This window comes from Lycium ferocissimum, chromosome 2 (genome assembly GCF_029784015.1).
Source record: "Lycium ferocissimum isolate CSIRO_LF1 chromosome 2, AGI_CSIRO_Lferr_CH_V1, whole genome shotgun sequence".
In the NCBI taxonomy this organism is placed as follows: domain Eukaryota; kingdom Viridiplantae; phylum Streptophyta; class Magnoliopsida; order Solanales; family Solanaceae; genus Lycium; species Lycium ferocissimum.
This window is the reverse complement of record NC_081343.1, coordinates 71,376,688-71,399,641: the sequence shown is the minus strand read 5'-3', so window position 1 is coordinate 71,399,641 and position 22,954 is coordinate 71,376,688. Positions and strand designations below refer to the sequence as shown.

Genomic DNA, 22,954 nt, shown 5'->3' with positions numbered 1-22,954 from the left:
TACTTGTCCGGAAATGTACAACATCAACGTACCAAGCATATTGAAATGGACATTCACTTTGTTCGTGAAAAGGCTAGACGTGGCGAAGTTCGTGTCCTACATGTTCCGTCCCGTTAGATCGACATCTTCACCAAAGGTCTTCCGCGCGTACTATTTGATGATTTTCGCTACGTCCAACCTTTCGTAAACCTCCCGCTTCGACCGGCGGGGGTGTGTTAGATTATGTAATTATTTAGTAAATATATATTTTATAATCTTCTATTTTAGGATAGCATATGTTAGAATTATTTAGTCAAATTAGTTCCTAATTTGTAGCCTACAATTATGTTGTAAATCATGTATATCAACCCATTCAAGGGACGAGATTATGCAAGGGAAAACACTTTCTTACAATAATGTGTAAGGGAATGACATGATGATGCTTGAAAATCTTTTATAGTCATTATGTAATTCGTTTTCTCCATTTTCTAATCCTTTTTAAATTATTAGATATATAATCTTGAAAGTAAGTAAAGTTACTTGCTACAACAGGGACATATGATTTGAAATTCCCCAAAAATTACTTAAGCAGCATCCTCAAGTCTGGAGGTTACGTATTGGAGATTATATGTTGACCTAATCCACTGGTTACGACAGTGAGGAGCAATTTGAGCTATCCCTTCCTTGTACGTATTACTATAATATTCAAACGAATGATTTGACTTAATTAAAAAAAAAAAAAAGCATAATACATGAATAAATTAATGTTGACCTAATCCATCTTTAGAGGTCCTTTTCTGGTCACACAAGAAAAAAAACTATCTAGAACTTTGATAATTCTGTTTCATTGCCTTTTCCTCTTGGGCATTTCCGTGACTTTTGATTTATGTGCTTAAGAAAAACATAAATCAGCACATTCCGAAAGAGAAACATTATGAAAACTAGAAAACAAGGTTAATCGACACATACAAGTAATAATTTGAGAAGAAGGAAAGGGAGCAATATAATGGAGAAATTAAATCAGCATCGCCATGCAGAGGCCGCAAGAATAGCTCTATCTTGCCAGCCCAAAAGCAAGCAACCATTGTCCTCGGTCAATTTATAACCATCACATGAGTAGAGTCCCAGTAATATTTTTGACTGTGTCACTGCGTTTGCACTTAGTGCTACTCCTTTGAACCCTTTTCCTTCCATCAACCTCCTCCACTTTTCCAACCTCTCGTGTCGCACCACTCTCTCCCCTCCCTCACACGACACTATATTCATTATCTCCGGTGCGAATATGTACTGTTCCAATTTTGCCCTCTGTGATGAATCTGCTGGAAATGTTGCATCCAACGAATCAAATATCGCCGAATAGTAATGCAACGCTTCTAAGAACCGGCCTAGGAAATATGGTCCGTTATGGCTAGCTTCTTGCTCTACGATTGTTACTATATTTGGGGCTTGGTCTCTGATCATAGCTAACAAGTTGCCAATACAATTCCCTGGAACTCGATGGAGTCGATTCACCGAATTCACGGCCAGAGCCTCACCGATCCTTCTGTTAAACATGTGTGGTTTCAAATCCTCAAGTTGCTCGCCCACTGGGTGAAATTCAAACGGAACATGCAGGGAGTGGGCCAGTTCGGTTAAACATCGGCCCGTTTCCCGAACTGCTTCGGGAGACGGGCCGACTCCTGTGATACGAAGGAACGGAGCACCACCTGGTCGGGCTGCTAACGCTTGCATAAAAGCCGGCCATTGATAACCTTGAAGGATGTCTAAATCAATCACATGAACGCGCTCTTCAGCTTCGAATGCCTCAAATATGGCTTGATTAGCTGTGAAATGAGCGAATTTGACATAAGGGCAGGCTTGGTAAAGAATCTGATAGATCTTAAGGATTTCGAGGGAATTAGGAGGAAAAGGGTTAAAAGGTTTAGGGTTAGAAGTGCTGGGTTTAGTAGCTAGAGTTGCTGCAAGTCTAGAACTAAGAGCTTCGGTGAAGCAGGAAGCGACACGTTGCATGGAGTCGCCGATAGGGGTGACTACTCGATTCAGGTGGTGAAGATATCGTCTTGCCAACATGTAGTCCTCTTTGGAGACTGCTTCTGCACAAGCTAGGAGAAGGTGCACCAATTGTAAGCCACTGTCCTGTTCCTGCATGCGCCCAATTTAATTTATACTTCTTTAGTATATAGTGCCACTTATGTAGGAAATTAAAATAAACGTTGCTATCTAGTGAAACGTCTTCACATGAGCAATAGTTTATATGTCTAGTGAAGCTGATTCAATGAGTCCAATTTTGTGGAATGACAAGGACTAGCTCTTTTATTAATCACCTTCTGTCCATACACAGAGGGACAAGCACGTTTGCATGGTGATAATTAAGCCAGCCGTTAGAATTCACTGTAGGCATGTTGCAATTTAAACTTGACTTGGTTTCCTACATGCTATTAAATAAAGAAAACTACTTCTGTTGTGAAGAAGGAAGATCCATGACTAAATCAGAAGCACTGGAAAGACAGTAAATATATCTATATATATATATATATTTGCATGAGTACTATTCTTTCCGTTTCAATTTGTTTGTCTTAATTTTCTTTTTAGTCTGTTTAAAAATGAATGTCTTTCCTAATTTGGAAGCTTTTTAATTTCAACATCTCATGAGGCATGTTTAGGACACAAAATTAATATGGCATTTTGGTATATATACCAATCTTTATAATTTAAGATCACAAGACTAAAAGTCTTAGGAGTATTTATTTTCTTAAACTCTGTGCCAAGACAAACAGATTGAAACGGAGGGAGAGGTAGATACTGTTTCACAGGTATTGTGGTAAACCCTCGATAAGTGTCATCGCAATAGATTTAAGAAAGGAGAATTAGAAAATTATAGATAAAGTACCTGATGATCAGGTGCAGCAACAACTAAGTTGTGATTGATAATTTGCGTATGTTGTTGTTGTGTTGATGGTGGTTGAACATGTATTGGTCTTTGTTGCTTTTCATGCTGCCTTTCTTGATGTAGCTGTTGTGACAAAGGAGCGATAGAACCCGTCTGGAAAATCTCATCGTCTTGGCTAAATACTTGGCCGGCAGATGTGTTGCTGAGTAATGATCCCATAAAGCTACCGGACGTATTGGATGATGAATTTGGCAACGCCAGGCACTCCAACAAATCAGGAACTACCGACAGAGCATCAAACGACTCGGAAGAGGAACCTGCTACACCACTACCTGAAACTTTGAGGGTGGAATAAGAGGATGCTAGATCCTCCTTGTCATAATCATCATCCAAGAAACTCTCAAGAGCTGGCAGGTTAAAACTCTCAATTTGCATGAACTGGTTATTATTAGGAGAGTTGAAAACTCTCTGGAGTGGGCTCAGACCCTTGCCTTTGTTACTCGAGTGGTAATTATTAGGTCCCAGGGGAGAACGAGGAGGGGAGCACATCATCATGCTCGGCCCATGAATTCCCTGATGATGTGCGTAAGCGTTATAGTTATTGTTGTTGTTGTTATTGTGAGTAGTAGTACCGAAACTGGAAGCAGGTTGAGGCGAGGGAAGGTTCCTGATGGGGGAAGAGATCATGAAATCTCCCTCGAGCTGATCAGCAAAGAAGGATTCCCAATTTGAGTTATCAGGAGATTGGATTTCAACATCATCGTCCACTTCGAATTTGGCAGGGAAAGTGAGACTGGTAGGTGCTAAGCTGCCACAATTAAGTTCAAAGTCAGAGGAGACTTTCTTGGATTCAGAAGAAGCAAGAGAGTCATCTATCGGCAGCTTGCTGTATGAGTTCTCGCTCTTTAAACTCCCTATTTCACTCTTTAAGCTGCCAACCTCACTTTTTATGTCATTCTTTAAATTCCCCATGCTACCACACAAAGAATTGTTCATCACACTCATTCACTGCCCCTGCTTTTTGTAGTTTGTTTCTGCTGATGAATCAACCTTTATTATTATGATTTGGTGTCCTATATATAGTTACCAGGGAACTTAGAAATGGTTATGATATGAAGGTCTCGTGAGACAAAAAGGCAGTTGATTTTGAAAATCAGGCTAAAAGGAAAAGAAAGAGGTTTTAAAAGCTGAATGCTTGTGGCCCTTCAATCTTTTTTTTAATTGGAAAAGAGCTCGTCAGCTCGTCCAGGCTGTAGCATTTGAGGGAAGAAAATCTTGGAAAAATCTGTGACTTTTTCATTTTGGCATGTTTGGAAGTTAGTGAATTTTATCAACTTCTCTCGTCCTGAGAATGGGATTTGGAATTATACCTTGTATACTTTTACTAAAATTTTCGGTTAGCTGGTTGGTTGATTCCACTTCATTTTATTTTGTGCGTTGTTCTTTCTTAAACTACGTACTGTAGTGTTTATGGTTCTAGTGCATAACAAAGCAAGCAAATAGTGGGGCCCATGGGATGCATAAGGTCCAGTTGTACGAAGTTTCGTGGCGTGGGCCCCATCCTGGGCCGGCCCAGCTGACGATGGCAAAAGAAAGCTAGAGCATTAGTTGGGAATTTTGAATAAAAAGGATGATTTCTTTCAGTTGCTGGTATGAAATAAATTAAAATAATGGGAGTATAGTGAAATCCGCAAGAGGGGATTGGTCGAAGCGGAATGAAAGGGATATTAGATAAATGCAATGCTACTTTCTAGGTTAACAATGAAGTCACTTTAGCTAGTTCCCAGCTTACCTGCCCAAAAATACTTTTCCACATTTAACAAATATCTGAACAGTTTTCTAACGTGCTTATGTTTATATATTTTAGGTGTAATATTTACAAATGAGTTTTAGCTTATATACACACTGATATCGTTGAAGATTTTTCTGAACACGATCAGTGCAATATATGACTAATTATAACAAATTGTTGCTTCAAATTTTAGGGTACCATACCAAGCTTGATATGAAAAGTTACCTGTTATTGTAAGTCAATTTTACTTAATAAAGGGATATTCTTTACACTGTTGTCGTACAAAACATAAACTCTCTATAAATATAGTTCAAACAAATGTGAAAAATCTAGGTGCATCTATCCGCAACATACTAGTTTCACCTAGCATCGCTAGTTTTGTAGTCCCTATTGTACAACACTTACAGGGGAAGTAATTTGGTGTCTATTATTCTTGGAGTAAAAGTTCCAAGTGCATTTATCTGATGGAAAAGGCTCAAATATGTCATCAAACTATTGGAAATGGTTCATGTATGCCACTCATTAATAGTTTGCCTCATTTATGCCACCGAACTATCGGAGATGACTCATTTATGTCACTCATCAATAGTTTGGCTCATTTATGCCATCGCCCGTTACCAAAATGACTCATCTATGTCATTTTTCTTAACGCCGGTTTTATAATACCATATATGACACGTGGCCTTCAGTTAGAGGTATACGTCCTTTAATTAAACCAACCCAATATTAAATCCCAATTTAATAAGAAAATTCGACCCATACACCCGACCCACCCACGACCATAATCTAGTTGGAGGCCACATGCATATCCGGTATTGTAAAATCAGCGTTAATGAAAAATGGCATGGATGAGTTATTTTGGTAACGGCGATGACATAAATGAGCCAAACTATTGACGAATGGCATAAATGAGCCATTTCCGATAGTTCGATGGCATAAATGAGCCATTTCCGATAGTTTGATGGCATAAATGAGTCAATTTCGATAGTTTGACGACATATTTAAGCCTTTTCCGTTTATCTAATATCCCTTTCATTTCGCTTCGACCGCTGTTGAGAAAATGGAGCTAGCAGTTCAATTACCTCAAAGTTAATAGTTCATGATATGAGAATTGCCCATCATAAAAAGAACAAACAGTTCATTTAATTTCCTCAACTAACTTGGGACATTATAACATCCTGAAATGTCCAGCATTTATATGACAAGTATAAGTGCAATCTTTGGGTGTTCGTGCTAAGTAATTCAACTTTAAGAGCTATCCGATCTGCCGTTGAGTTACGTTGTAACCTTCTTGCTTACATTTCCACATTTTCTCTGGTAGTATTCTAAATTCCATTTCCAGTCTCTCTTCTTGAAAGTTAATGCGCAATTAATTCTGTAAAAGAAAAGGTGGCATGAAGCTGCTTCAGAAACAAAGAGGTAAACTTTCAATATTGAAAGAGTTTCAGCTTTAGCCAAAAACTACGTTAGCCGATCGAATATAAACGTCAAGAAGTCACTGTAGATTTATTCTTTAAACTTTAAAACTCCAAGTGTTAGCCAAGGAAGGGTGGTAGGTCATTTTCCAAGATAAATTGAGGGCCGATGTTTGAGAGGGAAACTGAGAGTGAAAGAGGAAGTAGAGAGGTAACAAAGAAAAGTGAAAAACTCCAAGTGTCCAATGTTAAAGGTTCTTCCTCGCTTAATTCCATATTTTTTGTTAGGAACGTTAAATCTTTTCATAGTAAATCTTTTTGAATTAGTCGGCAATTACTTTCGAACATGGACATTTGAAGGGAAAAAATGATTAGAGGAAAAGAAGAATGTAAAAAGGGGTGGATAAGTAGGGGTAATTGGTGACAAATAGAATAAATTGACATCGATCGTCTCATGTGGCGTCGCTTATATATGCCCTGGATTTGCCCTAGGATGGTTGCCCTTGTCTTTTTCTCTCCTCATAAAGTCGGCATTTTTTTCTTCATTAATTTCCCACCTTCCCAAATTAAAGTTTACCCCACCTTATTTCTAACTGGATAATATTTAATTGTTTATCACGCTCCTCAGCTTATTTTTCCACTATTGAATTAATTTAACAACTTATTATAACGTTTCCAATAATATACACTATAAAATATACATATGTTACCAACTTATTAACTTTTCTCAGATAATCCAATGAGAGAGATGTATTGTTGCACAAGTACTTATTTGTCGCTAATTACTTACTAAATGTAATTTTAATTTGATAGTTTCTTATTTGTAAACTAGCCGTGCAGTTTATTTGGTTACTGGAACTTTCATCTTGTTAGTGAACACTCGACTCTCACTTTGTAATCTTATTTCCCTTTCCTGCCACTATATTTAATAATTTTCTTTTTTTAAAAAAAAATATCTACAATGTAACTAACCTATTAACCTTTCCCATCACAGAAACACTAGTTTAAACACAGCGGCAAGAAAGTTAGGGTCACGTGTAATAAATCGTCATATAACCACAAAAGAAGGTCTTTGGTCTCACCCCAGAAACATGACCTCGTCTACGAGATATTTACTACTCTTGTCTTGTTCATATTTTAGAGGAAAGCAATGAATATTGGTATTTAATAAGTATTTGTTTGAGAGACAAATGTTATATGTTATTAAGAAAAAGTAAAAACGGTTATCAACTTATTGAGTCTTATAAAATGTTTTAATACTTTGATTTTTAATAGAAGAAGTAGACTATAATTTTGTGTATATAGAAGAGTAAAACCTAGCATCAATCAGCATTTAGTGAGACGATCTGCGTAAATGATGCTATGGACATGCGGCTATATGGGGCGGATTTACCTTGTCCCGAGGGGTGTCACGTGACACTGCTTCGTCGAATTTTTTTACTATATATACATATATAAATAATAAATAAAATGAAAATAGAAGGTAAAACTATTAAAAGGACACCGCTTGTAAAAAGTTGCTCGGTGTCCAAGCGGTTAGGCCACGGGTTCGAACTCGCGAAGCCTCCTCAATGTTTTTTAATATTTTCATTTATTAAAATTCTAAAAGAACTGAACCTAGTGGTTGTTCTTCGGTAAAAAAGAACTTTTGGACTCATTGCCTTAACCTGCCAGTTTTAATATCCTAAAAAAGCTGGCACTTTCATTTAAACTCCTAAATAAAATGGCAGTTCCATTTAAAACCCTAAAGAAAATAAATGTTACTATTTAGAAGTTAAAACCCTAAGTTCTTTTTTCTATTAGAATATAATTAATAAATAACATTGCTGGCTGCCCAAATTTCAAAGATATTTGTAAGTTTCTTCTTGTTTCTGTTCATCGGTATCCCGATTTCGCATCAAGTTAGTACTTTCTTCACTATAAATTTTTATTAAGTGCTTGAAGTTTTATTTTTATTGTTCATGAGCTTTTGAATGGTTGTTTGGTGACTTATATAGAAAAATAAGTATTTAGTAATGTTTCTAATGAGCCTATTATATATGAACATGAGTACACCTTGCAAAAGATGAAATCTCGTCGAGGAGAGTTGTGATAATGTACTTGCAATGAGTTTTATTAATATGATTTGAGTTGTCTTTATAAATATCATTATAGTGATTTATTTAGTTGTTCACTCTTTTACATGGTGACACTGCTTATGGAAAATCCTGCGTACGCCACTTTATAACCTTCAGAGGATTTCAATTGATTACTTATTCATCTGCAAAGGAAAAAAAGGACGAATAATGAAAGAGTAGCGGGCCTTTTCTCCCTTTCCTTCAGATCAGATGTGTAATATATATATATATATCATCACTACTACAATAAGAAAAAATAATCCATGGACAATATAATTAATTAGCATAATGATCAGTTGATAGATGTAGGTTTTTGTCTGATCACTGGAAGCCACGAAGTAACAAATGGAAAAACCTATGCTTCTGACTTTCCCCCTTTTTCTTTTTGGAATATATATAACAAAAAAAAGTATACTTGTGATGTATTAAAATTATTTCTGTTATTAAATGTATTTGGACCACTTCTCATAAGGGAAAGAGGAGAAAGGTAACACATAATATATATGCAAAATCATCTTGTTCTAACCTTGTGTTTTGCAGCTCCAAGTACTTGATTTTATCTAAGTAACGTAATCTGCACCATAATTTTTTCTTCGCAAAAGAAATTAATATTGCATTGTGAAAAATGTAAACACAGTATTAATCATGACAGTTAAAACATTTTTAACCTTCTACGTGTATGAAATTTGTTTCAAACAAATGCAGCAGGCATAACACGTGGAAATTTTAAAACAACTACGTACATTCAAATGTGTTGAAATTGATCGGTGGGAGCATGTTAGGGAAAGTAACTCTATACAAAGGGATAACTTGTTTATATGATGGTTACATATAATATAAAAAAAATAATCTTAATTGACAGTAACACAGAGTTCTGATTCTGAGTATTTATACATAAAGGTAATATCAGTTTAATATTTTGTTCCCTGGAACGACTATTATATTTCTTCTAAGGAAGAAAGTACTACCAGTATATAAACTACATACAACGTTATCGAGTACCATTTTTTCTACTAGAATCGTGACTCTAGATTAGGGCCTATACTAGTAATTCATGGCTATATATGTAAATATATTTAAAGTTGCAGACTGAGTTATGTTTACAGACCCAAAAAAAAAAAAAAAAGTTATGCTTTCCGTCCTTTATGAGCTTTTTGCTAGTGAGCCATACATGATTGGCACATTGGTTACTAGATCTTCTTGTTGAATTAGTCCCTTATGCGCCTTACTTATTGTACTACACTATTAATATAGTACTACTACTCTTACGATTAGTCTAAACCTGAACCGCGTACATTTCTTTGGAACTTTGTAAGCATGTTCTATTAGCAGACTGATCAACCCCACAACTTATAGGGGAAAAAAGGGATTGAAATAGCAAATTGATACGACCCAGTTTATTTACAAAATGCCAAAGGCCAGTGTAGACCCAATTAAGGTGGCGTCATCATGACTCATGTATCTCTAAATCTCATTTCTTAAACATAAATTACGACGCGGGCGATCAAATGAGAGAGATCACCAAATCTGCATTGTTATACCAGCCAAATGGAATCGGAGAGAGCGTAACAAATTGAAAATAAACCAGAAAAAAGAAGAATTAAGGGTGGGTAATTATAGTAGTTTCATAATTCTCACTTTATATACATAATTACGTATATGGAAAGTTGGTGGCTACTGATTGGTAATTTCGTGTTAAGCGAATCTCTAACGAAAGAAAATTCGGTAACAGTCTGATAAACGGTAAAATACTTAATAAGAGATCTTTTTTTTTTTTTTTTGCACGAAATGCCTTCAAAAGGACTGGTCTTTAATTTTTGTCCTTCGCTAAAAGCCCCTTGGTTCCGGGTTCGAATTCCGCTCAGTCAAAAATTAAAAAAATTTCGCAAGGCATAAGTGGGGATTCGCAAGGCATAAGTTGGACTCAAGGCATAAGTTGGGTTTCAAACTCTGCCTTAAGCTAGAGTTTCAAATTCTGTCTTAAGGGGAAGAAAAAAAATACTTTGTTGAAATTTTGCAAACTTCTACCTGATGGCCTAATTTTGGGTAAAATTTTGTCTTAAGCCAAACCTCTATCTTAAGCCAGCTTATGCCTTGCGAATCCCAACTTATGCCCTGCGATTTTTTTTTTTTTTTTACCTGAGCCTGGATTTGAACTCAAGATCTCGGGGTACTAAGCGAAGGGAAAAATGAAAGACCACCAATTTGAGGGACAAAAATTAAAGACGACCCCCCAGTGAAGGACATTCCTGCAAATTGCATTCCTGCAAATTGCCCATAAGAGAAAAAGGGAATGTGTGTTGGGCCGTGGGGAGAACTGGAGAAGCTGATTGGGCTATTTGCAATTACCTTTATAGTTGGGCCTCTTTCTCCTTTGCGGTAGTGCAGTGCTGCACGAGTATTGCACTGTTAGTGTAATTTAATCGATGATAAAAACTTATTCGTCCGGTGGATATATCAAGCTAATAATACAAGATACAGATACATTCTCAAGCTATAGCTTTTGAGAAACTGAAATTAAACATTCTAGGAAAAGTAAAAATGCCTACCGTTCAAGAGCAGATATCAAAATATGGTTACCAAAAAAGATATCAAAATATAGTGGAGTCCCGAATTGTACATACACATAAAGACGTGCGAGAAAATCAAAACGAAATGATGTTTTCGTATCTGCACTCCAATTATGTTTCAACCTTTTTCCCTCCCACGTAAGACGGTCCCTTCCATCTTGGCCCCCAAAAAGAAAAATTACCTAACCTCACTGTATTTACTACTCCTACTACTTTTGTTCACTGTATTTTGGGCGGTAAAACAAACTCATGAAATATGATTCCCCAATCTATTTATTTGTTAGCTCAGATCACTTTGACTCACTCATTCAACTTATATAAAAATTGAATTAATTATCCATGGGAAACCTTGTTAAAAATTAAGATATTTTTTTTTAAATTTAATGTGTTATATATGGCCCTAATAAAGAATAAAGTACTTTTGTTAGTTTTCTTTGGTAATGGAACAAATTATGGGCAATTTGCAGGATTGGCCTTCGCTGGGGGTGGTCTTTAATTTTTGTCCCTCAAATTGGTGGTCTTTAACTTTTTCCCTTAAGGCCCAAATTCTGCCTTGCAAGTTGCATGGGCAGAGGCAGAATTTGCATGACCAGATTTGCAAAATTTTGCCTTGCGATTTTTTTTTTTATTGAGCTGGGGTTCGAACCCACAACCTCGAGGTATTAGGTAAAGGACAAAACTTAAAGACCACCAATTTGAAGGGCAAAAATTAAAGAGCACCCCAAATGAAGGCAATCCACGAAAAAAAAAAGGACAAATTATAAGAAAACAGATCAAGAAATTAAAATTGGGAAAAGGACACAAATGGGCATCCGGCCCAAACAATTGACAACCGGATGGCCCAAGAAGCTTATAAGACGTTTATTAGCCTTTTTATAAAATAATTCCATTTTGTAGCCTTTTTACAACTAATTTCAACATGTGTATAGAAATTGTATCATTATTGTATAGAAACTGTATCGTTGTTGTATAGAATAGTACGTGTTTGAAAAATGTATAATTTCTGTTTAATAAATGTATACTTACTAATTATACACATATTATACATGTTTGGGGATATTTTTTGAGGGCTCAATTAACGTACACTTACTAATTATACACACATTATACATGTTCTTTTTGTAGTGAACCTTTTAGTGACAACTTTTCGCTCTTTTATGGCGACTAAAGTCTGTTTTTTTTTTTTTGGGTAGTGAATGGGCTGGGCTAGCACTTGGCAAAATTTTGGGCCGAATGGCTAACTCGCGGTATTAAGCCCAAATGTGAGTCAAACAAATATCTGATGGCCACTGTGTATCCTTTTCCCATTTAAATTTGGTAAGAGTTGAGCGGGTTAAGCTATGACCCATTGTTAAACTTGAACTCATCTTGATCAAGTCCATCTCAACCCAAATAACTTTTCGCCGGCTTAATGACCTCCCCGTTTAATCAAGTCCATCTCAACCCAAAGAACTTTTCGCCGGCTTAATGACCTACCCATTTAATCAAGTCCATCTCAACCCAAATAACTTTACCCATTTATCAATTCAATCAATTTCTTCTTTTTGCGCGTATTGCCCTTCATTTGGGGTGGTCTTTAAGTTTTGCCCTTGAAGTTGGTGGTCTTTAAGGTTTGCTCTTCGCTAAGGACCCCTTGATCACGGGTTCGAACCCCCGCTCAGTGAAAATTTAATTTTTTTCGCAAGGCATAAGTTGTAAAAAAAAAAAAAAAAAAAAAAAAAAGGCGAATTTACGCCAAGGCAGTAAACTTGCATGGGGCAGAATTTGCAATTTCTGCCCATTTCTGTAAATTTTGCCCTTTCTGTCTTGAGGCAGAGTTATAACTCTGCCTCTTTTCTGAATTTATGCCTTGCTATTTTTTTAAAAATTTTCGCCTGAGCGGGGTTTGAACCCGTGACCAAGCAGTCCCTAGCGAAGGGCAAACTTTAAAGACTTCCATTTTGAAGGGTAAAACTTAAAGACCACCCCGTAATAAGGGCATTCCTGCTAATTGCCCAATCAATTTTAAGCTGCTCAAATTAAGCTCAAACCCGCTAATTTGAAACCCCTAATTGTAACCAAGCCCAATAACCTGGTCTTACATTGGCTGGCATGTGGAGATGAACTCATTGTATAAATTTGGAATCTCACAACTAGCTTGACTACGTTAAACATGATTAAAATAGAGGTCAGGTTCATTGCAATATTGAAAATGTTTGCGCTGCTTAATATTCCTTGGTACGTCATTGTTTAGACATAACCAACTAATCAAGTGTAGGCAGTTTCTAATTGATGGAAAACCGAGTAATAAAAAGTAAGTGCCATGAAGTCACCTCTCTACAACAATGATTCAATGAATACATATACAAGGAGAAAGAAAGAATGAGAAATCAACTTACAATAAATGTGAAGTTATGCTTGGCTTAATTCTTGACTCTATGATCACATGATTCTCAGTATAAACAATTCTTCTATCAGCCCAGCCGATTAATAACAGTGGAAAAGTGAAGTAGTTGAAGATATGAGAAAGGTCGAGCGTCCGTGACTCCCTCCTTAGGTAGGTCGAATAATAAATAGACAGTAGCAAATTCAAGAAGCAGCTATCAGCTTGTTAATTTATATATATCACGCTAAGAAGCAAGACCACCATAAATTACAAACATGTATGAAAATGAAAGGAAAAAGTGGGGGTCTATTTATTCCACTATGTAATGAATTTGTCTACATCCTATTGTACTCTCTTTCCTACACATCCACCCTTACAAAATTCCAAAGAAAGTTCACATGCTTTGTTTGTTTGTGAATTCCGACTAGCAATAAGGTCCGATCTCTGTCTCCCCTCTTTCTAACTTTGATCTCTCTTTTTCATAGCTGTCGTCGCTACTCATTATCCATACACTCACTCTAGCTCACATCTTTTTCTTTTTTTCCTTTTTAAACATAAAACTTCAACCATATTAGCTAATGTTTTTGCTTAACGTAATATAATCACTAGGCTGCTCGATTTACTAGCTATTCACATATAAGTAGTTTTATCTGTTGCTTTCTGAGTCTTTTGAACTCTTTTAAGTCTCAGGTCAGTCTGCATTTTTGCTTTTGCCATGACTACTACTGCACTTGTTCTCTTGGTGGTTTCATGCTGCTTCTTGTGGTTGAGTCTATCGTCACCTTTGCAAGTTGAGGCAGCAGCAAAAGTGGTTAATCCTCAAATCACTGTGATGGGTATGGTTTACTGTGACATTTGCTCCAATAATTCCTTCTCCAGGCACAGCTACTTCATGCCAGGTACACTGTTCCTTGCAAAAATTTGGTGAAATTCTTGCACATACACAAATCCATAACATTTTTCATCTTCTGTAATGCTATCTAAAATAGTCCTATGGACTAGAGGTGGCAAATGAGCGGTCTGGTCAAATTTGGGCCAGATGGGCCAAATTAATAAGTTGGTCATCACCGAATTCACGCAAAATTTGCATGGGTCAAAATGGGTCATGGGTCATACCCTAACCCGCCCAACATGACTCGACCTCCCTTTTTTATGTTGCTTTTTGAAAGCAAAATTTATTATTATTAGCTTTAAGATCTACCAAATTTACATAATTCTCGATCTCTAAATTTGATTTTGTATGTTTAGATTTAATTTGAAATTTGACCAGTTTTGATCCGATAGTTTGATGGGTCATCTTGGAGTTCAACCCGTTGGGGCAGATCGACAAACGGATCATAATCCAAACCCGTTTAAACTTGGGCGGGTGATGTACTAAATAAACGGTTGCTTAATTGGTAAATGCGATTGATATTTGGATAAATCAATGAACAGGTGTAGAAGTTAAGATAGACTGCACCTTCAAGGCAATGGCAACAAGGACAGCAGAACTGGTATCAGTGTCAGTGAACAGAACTACCAACAGACATGGAGTTTACAGGTTGGAGATACCTTCTGTGGATGGAATAGAGTGTGCTGCAGAGAAAGAAGTGGGCACTTCTTGCAGGGCTACCCTTATTGGAAGCAAATCTTCTTCATGTAATATACCTGGCTCTACAAGAACCACTACTGATGAGATTACCATCAAATCTAAACAAGCAAACATGTGCATCTATAGTCTCAGTGCTTTAAATTTCAGACCTTCTAAGAGAAATGTTGCTCTCTGTGGAAATTAAAGCCCCAGCTACTTAGATGGCTTCCCTTTTTAAGTGTTCCATAATGTCTTCTCCTTCTCTTTCACTTTCATTTCCCATTTATAGGGAATAATATGTATAATTCACGTCTCTTTTATTTCCAGTATAATCAAAAGCTTGCATCACACTATGCTGTTAAATGCATGTGAATACAAGGATATGTATTAGAAACAGGCTCCACGTCCAGATGTTTTTGTGTTTTTAAAAAAAAATCATATTTTTGACCTGAGGAACTAAGTCCTGCTGTTGTTAGCTGGTTAATTAGTCTATGATCTCTCCTTGATGGAAAAGAAAGAGAGAAGGTTCATCTTTGCGTCGTGTAGCTCTTTGGACAGAAGAATCTCATTTTACCTTTTAGTGGAATGACAACTTTCTACCCCGTCGCTTGATTCAAACAGCAGGGCACAGATGCTAACTGCCATTAAGATGAAAGTTTTGTCATTCTACAACATTAAAACAAAAGAAAGCATGAATGTTTTTCTGAGATGCAATGAGCAAAAAACCTTAAGATGCATAAGCCGTTTTCAACCACGGGTGTGGATAGACAATGAATACAAAGTTAATATCTAGATAGAAAGTCAACGATAACAGATCATGTACATACAACAAACATCAAATGTACCTCAAGCTGTATTACATTTGAGAATTAGTTCACAGCCTCTTCGGCCTGCACCAGTTTACGCAATGAGCTGCCTATGTTTCAGCTCACATTTGATAAACTTCACAAAAGGTGTCGACAGGGAATGAAAAGCAGTTCCAACAAGCATTCTTTTAATCCAACATCGACTGTACAAATTCAAGTCTTAAAGAATCCCAGCTCAACTAAGATAAACTGCAGACGCAGTAAAAAAATTCAAGTATGACATGTCCTGTCTTTTGAGAATTTTCAAGTTAAATACAGTACAAGAGCTTCTTCATTGATTGCCGGAGTCATTGCCAGCACGCCTTGATTTGTAAATTTCCACGCTTTTCTTTGAAAAGATAGCAAAAGCTTAAACAAGTGATGGACATATAAAAGTCATGCCTGACCACATTTGCTTAAGCATGCAACTCCCTCTTCTAAATAATCTTGTCTATTGATCCAAAACTCAGGGGCATCCTGCAGAAATTATTCGATTATCCATTTATTTCTGTTTACATCATAATGTTGCTTCAAATTGTATGTTCTTCAATTAGGGTGCGCATTGATTCATTGCAATCCTTTCCGTTTTGGCATAATCAGAAAAACATAATAATGCTCAAGGAGAAAACAACGGCATTCTATGAAATGATTTCTACGTGAATGAGCGTCCTGACTAGAACAGGACAGCCAGAATCGTTTAAACATGGAAATATACCAGCCACTATGATTTCAGCATAATTTAAAGAAAACATTTTAACTACCAAATAAAATTCCTTAACTAGCTGCAATAAGTGGATTTTTAAAATTCAGTTGCGTTCAGCCACAGGAATATCTTTCACACAGAGATGATTTGATCAATTACACAGTAAGTACAAGAAAAAGAGATAGATTGGAGTCAATGCAAAACACAAATTTCCTTGTGCCTGAAGTTGATGATTGCCACAGGCCCAAATCACATCAAAACAGTATACTCTAACATTGGCACACCCACTTCAGTGGAAGACATAAATAGAATATTGAAATCTTGAAAATTATGGGTAAGTGTACAGATAGTAGACCAGCTTTCTTTTTATTTCTTCTCGAAATAAATACTCGTTTATGTGCACGATCAAGGAGCAGAAATGGGGCTACAGAGAGGAAACAGATATCACATACCTTCATAATTCCTGCCAGAACCGCACCTCCGAGATACACCATATGCTTTCTTCTTGGTGGATCTTCTATTCGTAAGCGCAATTTCTTTTGCAGAAAAGATATAAAACAAAATTTTTAAAAAAAGAGAAGATTTCAAGTACTTCAAGAAAACCAAGGCATAAAAGACAATATGCTTGTTTTCAATGTAAAACTTCCTAGATATGCTAAACCCTACTCATCCTTTTCCAACTACTTTCTTATCTCCATCTCTTGATTGACTTGACTTTATATCGAGCAGAAACCATCATAAGATACATGTACCAGCGGGATCGGGGTATTTAATTCAAGCACTTCTTCCTCTCCCTCCCTTCCCCCACCAACCAAACCTTCTGGTTTGATGAAACTTTTCCTAAATGGCTTTTACTATGGGAGAAACCGATCACCATGCCTTTTGATCAGAATTCAAATGGCATTTTATTCACATTTATTGTTTAAACAAAAAAATATTAGGTTTGTAGGTTAGACTCTTCAAATAAATGCTACTTTGCCACATAAACCTGATCCATAAGCCAAAAGTCAAGAAATTGATAAGAGTCAAACAGTACCTTCAAACCATCTTTGTTCCCCTTCAGAACAACATCAAGATAGCGGTCCAAAATTTCTTTCTCAAGTCTGTCAATGTTTGAAAAGAAGGTCAGTAGCAGTTATTCAAGAAAAAGAAATAGAGACTGGGTTTGGATGGGAGGTGGATATGAAATAGTTCATTCCTTTTATACCCGCAGTAAACAAAAGGATACCGTAATTGCAAAAGTAGAATTTTGAGGGAATAAATCACAAAGAGAAATGAAATTCCTTCTCGATGACAGCTCACGGATATTCTTAACAGAAATTTTTCATGCATCAAAGTGTATACCTGAATTTCCAAATATAGCACATTTCTGCAAAATATTCCTACTCTATCGAGTAGAACCTCATATTCTAATATATCAAACGTAACAAGATGAGAGTTAAAAAAGTATATCGTGAAAACGAATACACACATAAGGTCCACAGGTAACATTCACTTTGTTAAAAAGGGCCATTACACCTTTTTCTAGAAATATAAAGCAGAACTTAATCTTTGCTCAATGTAACACATAGTACGGAGGTTAGGGAGGACATGGATCTGGGTAGAAGGCTAATAGGTAGTTAAGCAATAGTCATGCTTCATATTACTCTTGTAGTTTCTTGTCCTTTGGTTTCCGTTATTATCTGTTGTGTCTGGTGCTTCGCTTGTCGTATGATTTGGTGGTAGTTACGTTGTTGTTCCTTTTTTCAGTCTGCTTTGTCATGCTTTGTTTAGTATTTTGCATTGGCTTCTTACTTCTATTATTTCTTCTGGACAGATTTGGTTTGCTTTTCTTTGAGTCGAGGGTCTATCGGAAACAGCCTCTCTACCTCCCATGGTAGGGGTAAGGTCTGCGTGCACTCTACCCTCCCCAGACCCCACTTGTGGGATTACACTGGGTATGTTGCTGTTGTAATGTAACACATACTATAAGATTTTCGCCGTAAGGTCGTTGAATTTTCCTTGGACAAATCAAAACGGAGAAAATGGACAGCCATGTTGGGACAGAGAGTAGAAGAAAATAAAACCAACTTACCACTTATGGCTTGAAGAACTCGCTAAAATACCTCTCTACGGTATTAAAAGGGCCTATGACCTCCTTGTGGTTGGGGAAGTGAATCAATATCTTAAGAGTATAAATAATTTGAACCACTTAGGCCTACTGAACCCTTTAGATTTGATTCATAAACTCAAAGCAAGCTGTCACACTAGTTAAAACTTCCTAGAAGAGTGTGACAATAATGTAGCATGCAGAATTAACCATGCACAATTGCAGTACTCAGCAGCTAAGTTCTCAAAGCTTTATCATAAGGAAGAGTATTTGGAGTAAGTTACCGACTAGGTAAGCCAGGATACATAGTACTTCCGCCGCTCAAAACAATATGTTGGTAGAGCTGCCAAAAAACGAGTCAAAATAATGATTATTACATTAAACATAAGATGGATAGCAAATGACAATACTACGGCAAAGAATACAGAAGAAATTTCAAAATAGAAGTACCATCATCCTGTTGTCAATATCCATCTCCTGGATGCAACGAAATACCATGTCAGCCATGCCATCACCTTCAACATCAATAAGATCCTGAAATGGACAACAAAGTGAGACTTAGCTTCCTTCCACATACATCAACCCATCAATTAGAATTTTGGAGAAGCATGGAATAATATTTTGATTTAGCTTCCTTCACATTCATCAACCCATCAATTAGAAGTTTGGAGAAGCATAGAATAACATTTCAAACCATGCAGTTCAGACAATGTGTTCTTGCTTCAATTTGTCAGAAATAATTTGGTTTGAAGAAAACACTCTACTACTTTCCTATTGGATGGTTGAGAGGTAAAAATAGTGATTAGATAATAAGGGTCACATAGACATCTGGTGTCATACATGATTAGCACTCTTTACGAAAATATCAACTGCCTTTCGTCTTCCCTTCAATGAGGAACCAGCAAATCCAATGCATGTTTGCGAAAAAGATAAGTTCTTGATTTTTGAAAGAGGAAAATAGAAATGGGAATGCATGCTTACTGGAGTAAAAAGTGCCTCAGGTGCCTGGAACCTCTCTGTGCCAACTTTAAGTATCCTCCCATCTGGAAGCTGTTAAAAACAACTGAATCAATGAGTCACTGAATGACCAAGTTTCTTATGGAAGAAAAAAGAGAGACCTTTATATCCAAGAGCAAAGTACCATACTCAATTGAAGATCAAGGTAGTAGAAAAGCTTAAATAATAGAAGTAGTAACTTTGTTTTTACCAATTAAAAGTTTATTATGGATGGAGCCTACTCACAGTATAATTCTTAACAAGAATTGTAGTCTCAAGCCCTAACTGATATTCTCTCTTGTAATCATAACTGCAGTAAAGTAAATGCCATTACTCGCCATAAGAAGTAGTAAAGGAATTAATTTATGAAGCAAGTAATTTCACCTAATGTAGCACAGCTTTTCTTTAATATCCCTGACAGTCTCAAAATCGGCACTCCTATTCATTGCATACCTTCAGATATTGGTTGACCATCAGAACTACAGTAACGGCTAAAATAATCAAATATTGCATGAATGACCCTATTTATTTTATTTCAAATATGTGTTGGCAATTACCCTCTCCGAAGTAGCAGATCAACCATATAAGACGTTATATGGCGTCCAGCTACATTCATTCTTTTCGTGAGGTGAGGAAATGAGTATCCATCGACAACAGGTACCTGCATCAAAAAATTTCTGAATAACATACTGAAGAAAAATACCCCACAGTTCATAGCAAGTACAACCATGTGCATCAAAAGAACAAATAGCTGAATAAAACACTGCTTTTATGACCACATTGACCAAATTAGACAGGGGACCCAACGGATTACGCAGGAAAACAGTTCTATGTTTGGCAATGGCAACTCCTAGTTTGATTACCTCAAACTGTTTAAGAAATTATCTAACTATAGATCATGACACAGCCATGCTTATGGAAAACTTACAACATGTGTAACTCCATCACCTGAGTCGATTACCAGCCCAGTCAACAAACCTGCATGTTTGGGAACAGCTATGATGAGCGAATCCATCACATATAGGAGTGAATCCATCACATATAGGACCCAAGTAGAAGCAAAATATTTAATTAACCCCACCCTTGTAACAAATGCCCAGCAAAAAATTGCAATATCTGAACTCATGATGGTCCTTCTCTTAGATAATTGAAAATGATTTATGCCCCAAGAACTCATACATGTATAATGGTACCTTGAGCATACAATGTTAGAACAGCTTGAATTTGGATGAAAACACCAGCAAAGTTGTACTTCTCAAACATGGTTTCTACCTGTAATTCGATTAAATCTAATCATTGAGGCAGTACAAAAAGGGGATGTATTTTTTGAAAAAGAAAAACATTAACACAAACCATCAGTTCACGATTTTTGGATGGATTGAGAGGTGGATCTGTCAGCAGAATTTTGCATTCTGTTGGATCTATCTTCAACAGCAGAATGAAAGGAAAGCCTTATCAGTTAATCATGAACTTGTCGTACAACAAGCATTGAAAAGAAAAATTAGCAAGCAAATGTTTAAACCAATTAGAAATTTTCACAGGGAAGTTAGCAGTAGAGAAAGCTACCTTCAGTTCGTTGTAAAATGCATGATCCCACACATTCCCCATATCATCCCAGTTTTGCACAATTCCATTGTTGACGGGATAAGATATATCCAACTGATGGCGCAACTTCAAGCAATCATCTCCTACAATAATATCCTAGAGGAATAATGTAAAAGAGTTGCTCATTTGTAAACAAGTCTGTGAGTAGCATTACTTATGAAGCTCAACGGTTAGATAGCAAAGTATATAAGAGAAGGATATAAGAAGAAAAGAGAACAAAGTATATAAGAGGACATAAGAAGACATAAGAAGACATAAGAAGAAAAGAGATGACAGGAAGATTCCCTATGTTCTAGTTGCAAGCTAGAAGTTTAAACAAAGAATCCAGGAATCTACAACATAAACAGAACTAAAAATCCCTGAGGTGTATTGGAACCAAAATGAAGTTAAAACTTCAGTTCACAAGAAGTAGCTATATATAATCTAGTTTAGCAAGCAGCTGTCCAACTAATGAAGTTTCAACCGAATTTCTTTTTTTTTTTCTTTTTTGGTAAAGTCAACCGAATTTCTTTCTCTAAGAAGAGATTATTAGTTGTCTATAAATGCAAGAGAACTCTCGTATTTTTCATTGTAGGGTAAGAATAAAGTGAGGGATGCTTACCTTCAAGTCCTGTTCCATAAGGGATTCTTCATATCTTAGCATTGGCCTCCCCACAACACAAGGGAATACAGATGTGGGAAAATTCTCACCCGCGAAGCCACACTTGACATACTGCATTAGTTCATTAAAACATTGAAAATTGACACACAACATTGTACTGTCCATTTAGACATTAAAACAGTTCCAAAAAAAAGTATTTGGGCCCCAAGCACCACCATGACTGGCCCCAAAAGAAAATGCTAAAAAAGAAACGAAATAACTAGAAGCATTAGTTATGTTTAAGCAAATGCTCGGTGTAAACTCTATCACTTGTTAAAAACTGAAAAGCAGGTTCCACTAGAAAAGGAATAGCATCATGCTTGAGTCGTTAACTTAGGATGATGGTCTTCATAAACAGAAATTGAAGTCAAAGCTTGCATCTTGTGAAGGAAAATAGATTAACTGAGATTTGATTTTCAGGAATGAGCAGTGCCAACAAAGAAACAAAACCAAAAGTAGCTACAACAACAACTTCACCTCAGCCCCAAACAAGTTCGAGTCGGCTATATGAATCATCACTAACCATGTTTCTCCATTCATAATTCATCTCATACCAACATTACACATAATAAAAAGTAGTATAATCGCATAAGTCCAAGGTCAATGAAGAAACCATGTGATCATTCCAGACATAAGCCAACTTTCTTTTTCTGTTGATAAATCAAAACAGTACTTTATTCTGTTGAAGGGAAATCTGTCTAAATTAAAAAAAAAAAAAAAGAAGAAGAAGCTATAGAGGACTAGCACACCCAAATAGTTTCGGATTTAGGTATAGTTGGCTGAACTGAATTTAGAAAAAACTAAATATCAATTACTGATATCACACAGGGTAATGTAATCTTCACAAAGAAAAAAAGGCATCGACTCTAATTAGCAGATCGTGATTTAAGCATTTAGGCACATTCAAAATCACCAACTTTTTTCCCATTTCGTCTAATCAATTAAGTAAATATTACAAAATTTCAGCTATTAAACCCTTGTTAAGAAAAAATCAGTTTCGTTTGACAATTGCGAAATCTTCAGACGAATTACCAGTATATCAGCGGATTAAAAAAGGCAATGTGAGAGAAGAAAGAGAATACCCCAGTGCCGTTGTCGCAAACGACGACGTTTCTGTTATCCATATTGTTGCTAGTCAGCTGGATCAATCATGGACTCGACTTCCCTTCAACTTTGCGATTTTGTTTTTGCTTGCGCAAACAGCAAAGATCACAGCTTTTTAGTTGGTAGTGGCTATTGCTAGTAAAAACATTTCCCTCTGGGATGGAAGACGTAGCTATTAATTAAATTAGTAAACATTTCTAGGCTTTATGCCTTGCATTTGAGTCCCATGAGTTAATTGCTTTATTATTTAATAATTACCATTATAACTCAGTTT

General features: G+C 36.4%; 3 protein-coding genes across 3 annotated transcripts; 1 reads left to right on the top strand and 2 right to left on the bottom strand.

Annotated features, from left to right (window-relative positions):
- Nucleotides 1-530: 530 nt before the first annotated feature.
- LOC132048411 (GRAS family protein RAM1-like) lies at nucleotides 531-4,773 on the bottom strand. Its single transcript, XM_059439314.1, has 2 exons — nucleotides 2,870-4,773; nucleotides 531-2,121 (listed from the first exon to the last, which is right to left on the bottom strand). Exons 1-2 carry the CDS (start codon nucleotides 3,872-3,874, stop codon nucleotides 1,000-1,002), a joined length of 2,127 nt encoding a protein of 708 aa, XP_059295297.1. The 5' UTR covers nucleotides 3,875-4,773; the 3' UTR covers nucleotides 531-999.
- Nucleotides 4,774-13,411: 8,638 nt separating this feature from the next.
- LOC132047339 (uncharacterized) lies at nucleotides 13,412-15,094 on the top strand. The gene is made up of 3 exons (XM_059438361.1): nucleotides 13,412-13,563; nucleotides 13,819-14,027; nucleotides 14,563-15,094. The coding sequence occupies exons 1-3, from the start codon at nucleotides 13,454-13,456 to the stop codon at nucleotides 14,901-14,903; spliced, it is 660 nt and encodes a 219-aa protein (XP_059294344.1). The 5' UTR covers nucleotides 13,412-13,453; the 3' UTR covers nucleotides 14,904-15,094.
- A 560-nt stretch (nucleotides 15,095-15,654) lies between these two features.
- On the bottom strand, nucleotides 15,655-22,913 carry LOC132047338 (actin-related protein 2). The gene is made up of 15 exons (XM_059438360.1): nucleotides 22,659-22,913; nucleotides 21,538-21,648; nucleotides 20,898-21,032; nucleotides 20,685-20,756; nucleotides 20,525-20,603; nucleotides 20,260-20,309; nucleotides 19,889-19,992; nucleotides 19,716-19,784; nucleotides 19,578-19,641; nucleotides 19,317-19,385; nucleotides 18,786-18,869; nucleotides 18,620-18,678; nucleotides 17,283-17,349; nucleotides 16,699-16,782; nucleotides 15,655-16,020 (listed from the first exon to the last, which is right to left on the bottom strand). Exons 1-15 carry the CDS (start codon nucleotides 22,698-22,700, stop codon nucleotides 15,940-15,942), a joined length of 1,170 nt encoding a protein of 389 aa, XP_059294343.1. The 5' UTR covers nucleotides 22,701-22,913; the 3' UTR covers nucleotides 15,655-15,939.
- Between the last annotated feature and the right edge of the window lie 41 nt (nucleotides 22,914-22,954).

What these genes read in the sequence shown, in the direction of transcription:
- LOC132048411 (XM_059439314.1), bottom strand. Translation starts at nt 3,874, where the DNA reads ATGAGTGTGATGAACAATTCTTTGTGTGGTAGCATGGGGAATTTAAAG. An exon ending in TTGCTGCACCTGATCATCAG is followed by an intron (nt 2,122 to 2,869) that starts GTACTTTATCTA and finishes GGGCGCATGCAG; the next exon opens with GAACAGGACAGTGGCTTACA.
- LOC132047339 (XM_059438361.1), top strand. Translation starts at nt 13,454, where the DNA reads ATGAATTTGTCTACATCCTATTGTACTCTCTTTCCTACACATCCACCC. An exon ending in GAATTCCGACTAGCAATAAG is followed by an intron (nt 13,564 to 13,818) that starts GTCCGATCTCTG and finishes TTTAAGTCTCAG; the next exon opens with GTCAGTCTGCATTTTTGCTT. An exon ending in GCACAGCTACTTCATGCCAG is followed by an intron (nt 14,028 to 14,562) that starts GTACACTGTTCC and finishes ATCAATGAACAG; the next exon opens with GTGTAGAAGTTAAGATAGAC.
- LOC132047338 (XM_059438360.1), bottom strand. Translation starts at nt 22,700, where the DNA reads ATGGATAACAGAAACGTCGTCGTTTGCGACAACGGCACTGGG. An exon ending in TTTGCGACAACGGCACTGGG is followed by an intron (nt 21,649 to 22,658) that starts GTATTCTCTTTC and finishes GAACTAATGCAG; the next exon opens with TATGTCAAGTGTGGCTTCGC. An exon ending in CATTTTACAACGAACTGAAG is followed by an intron (nt 20,757 to 20,897) that starts GTAGCTTTCTCT and finishes CTGCTGTTGAAG; the next exon opens with ATAGATCCAACAGAATGCAA.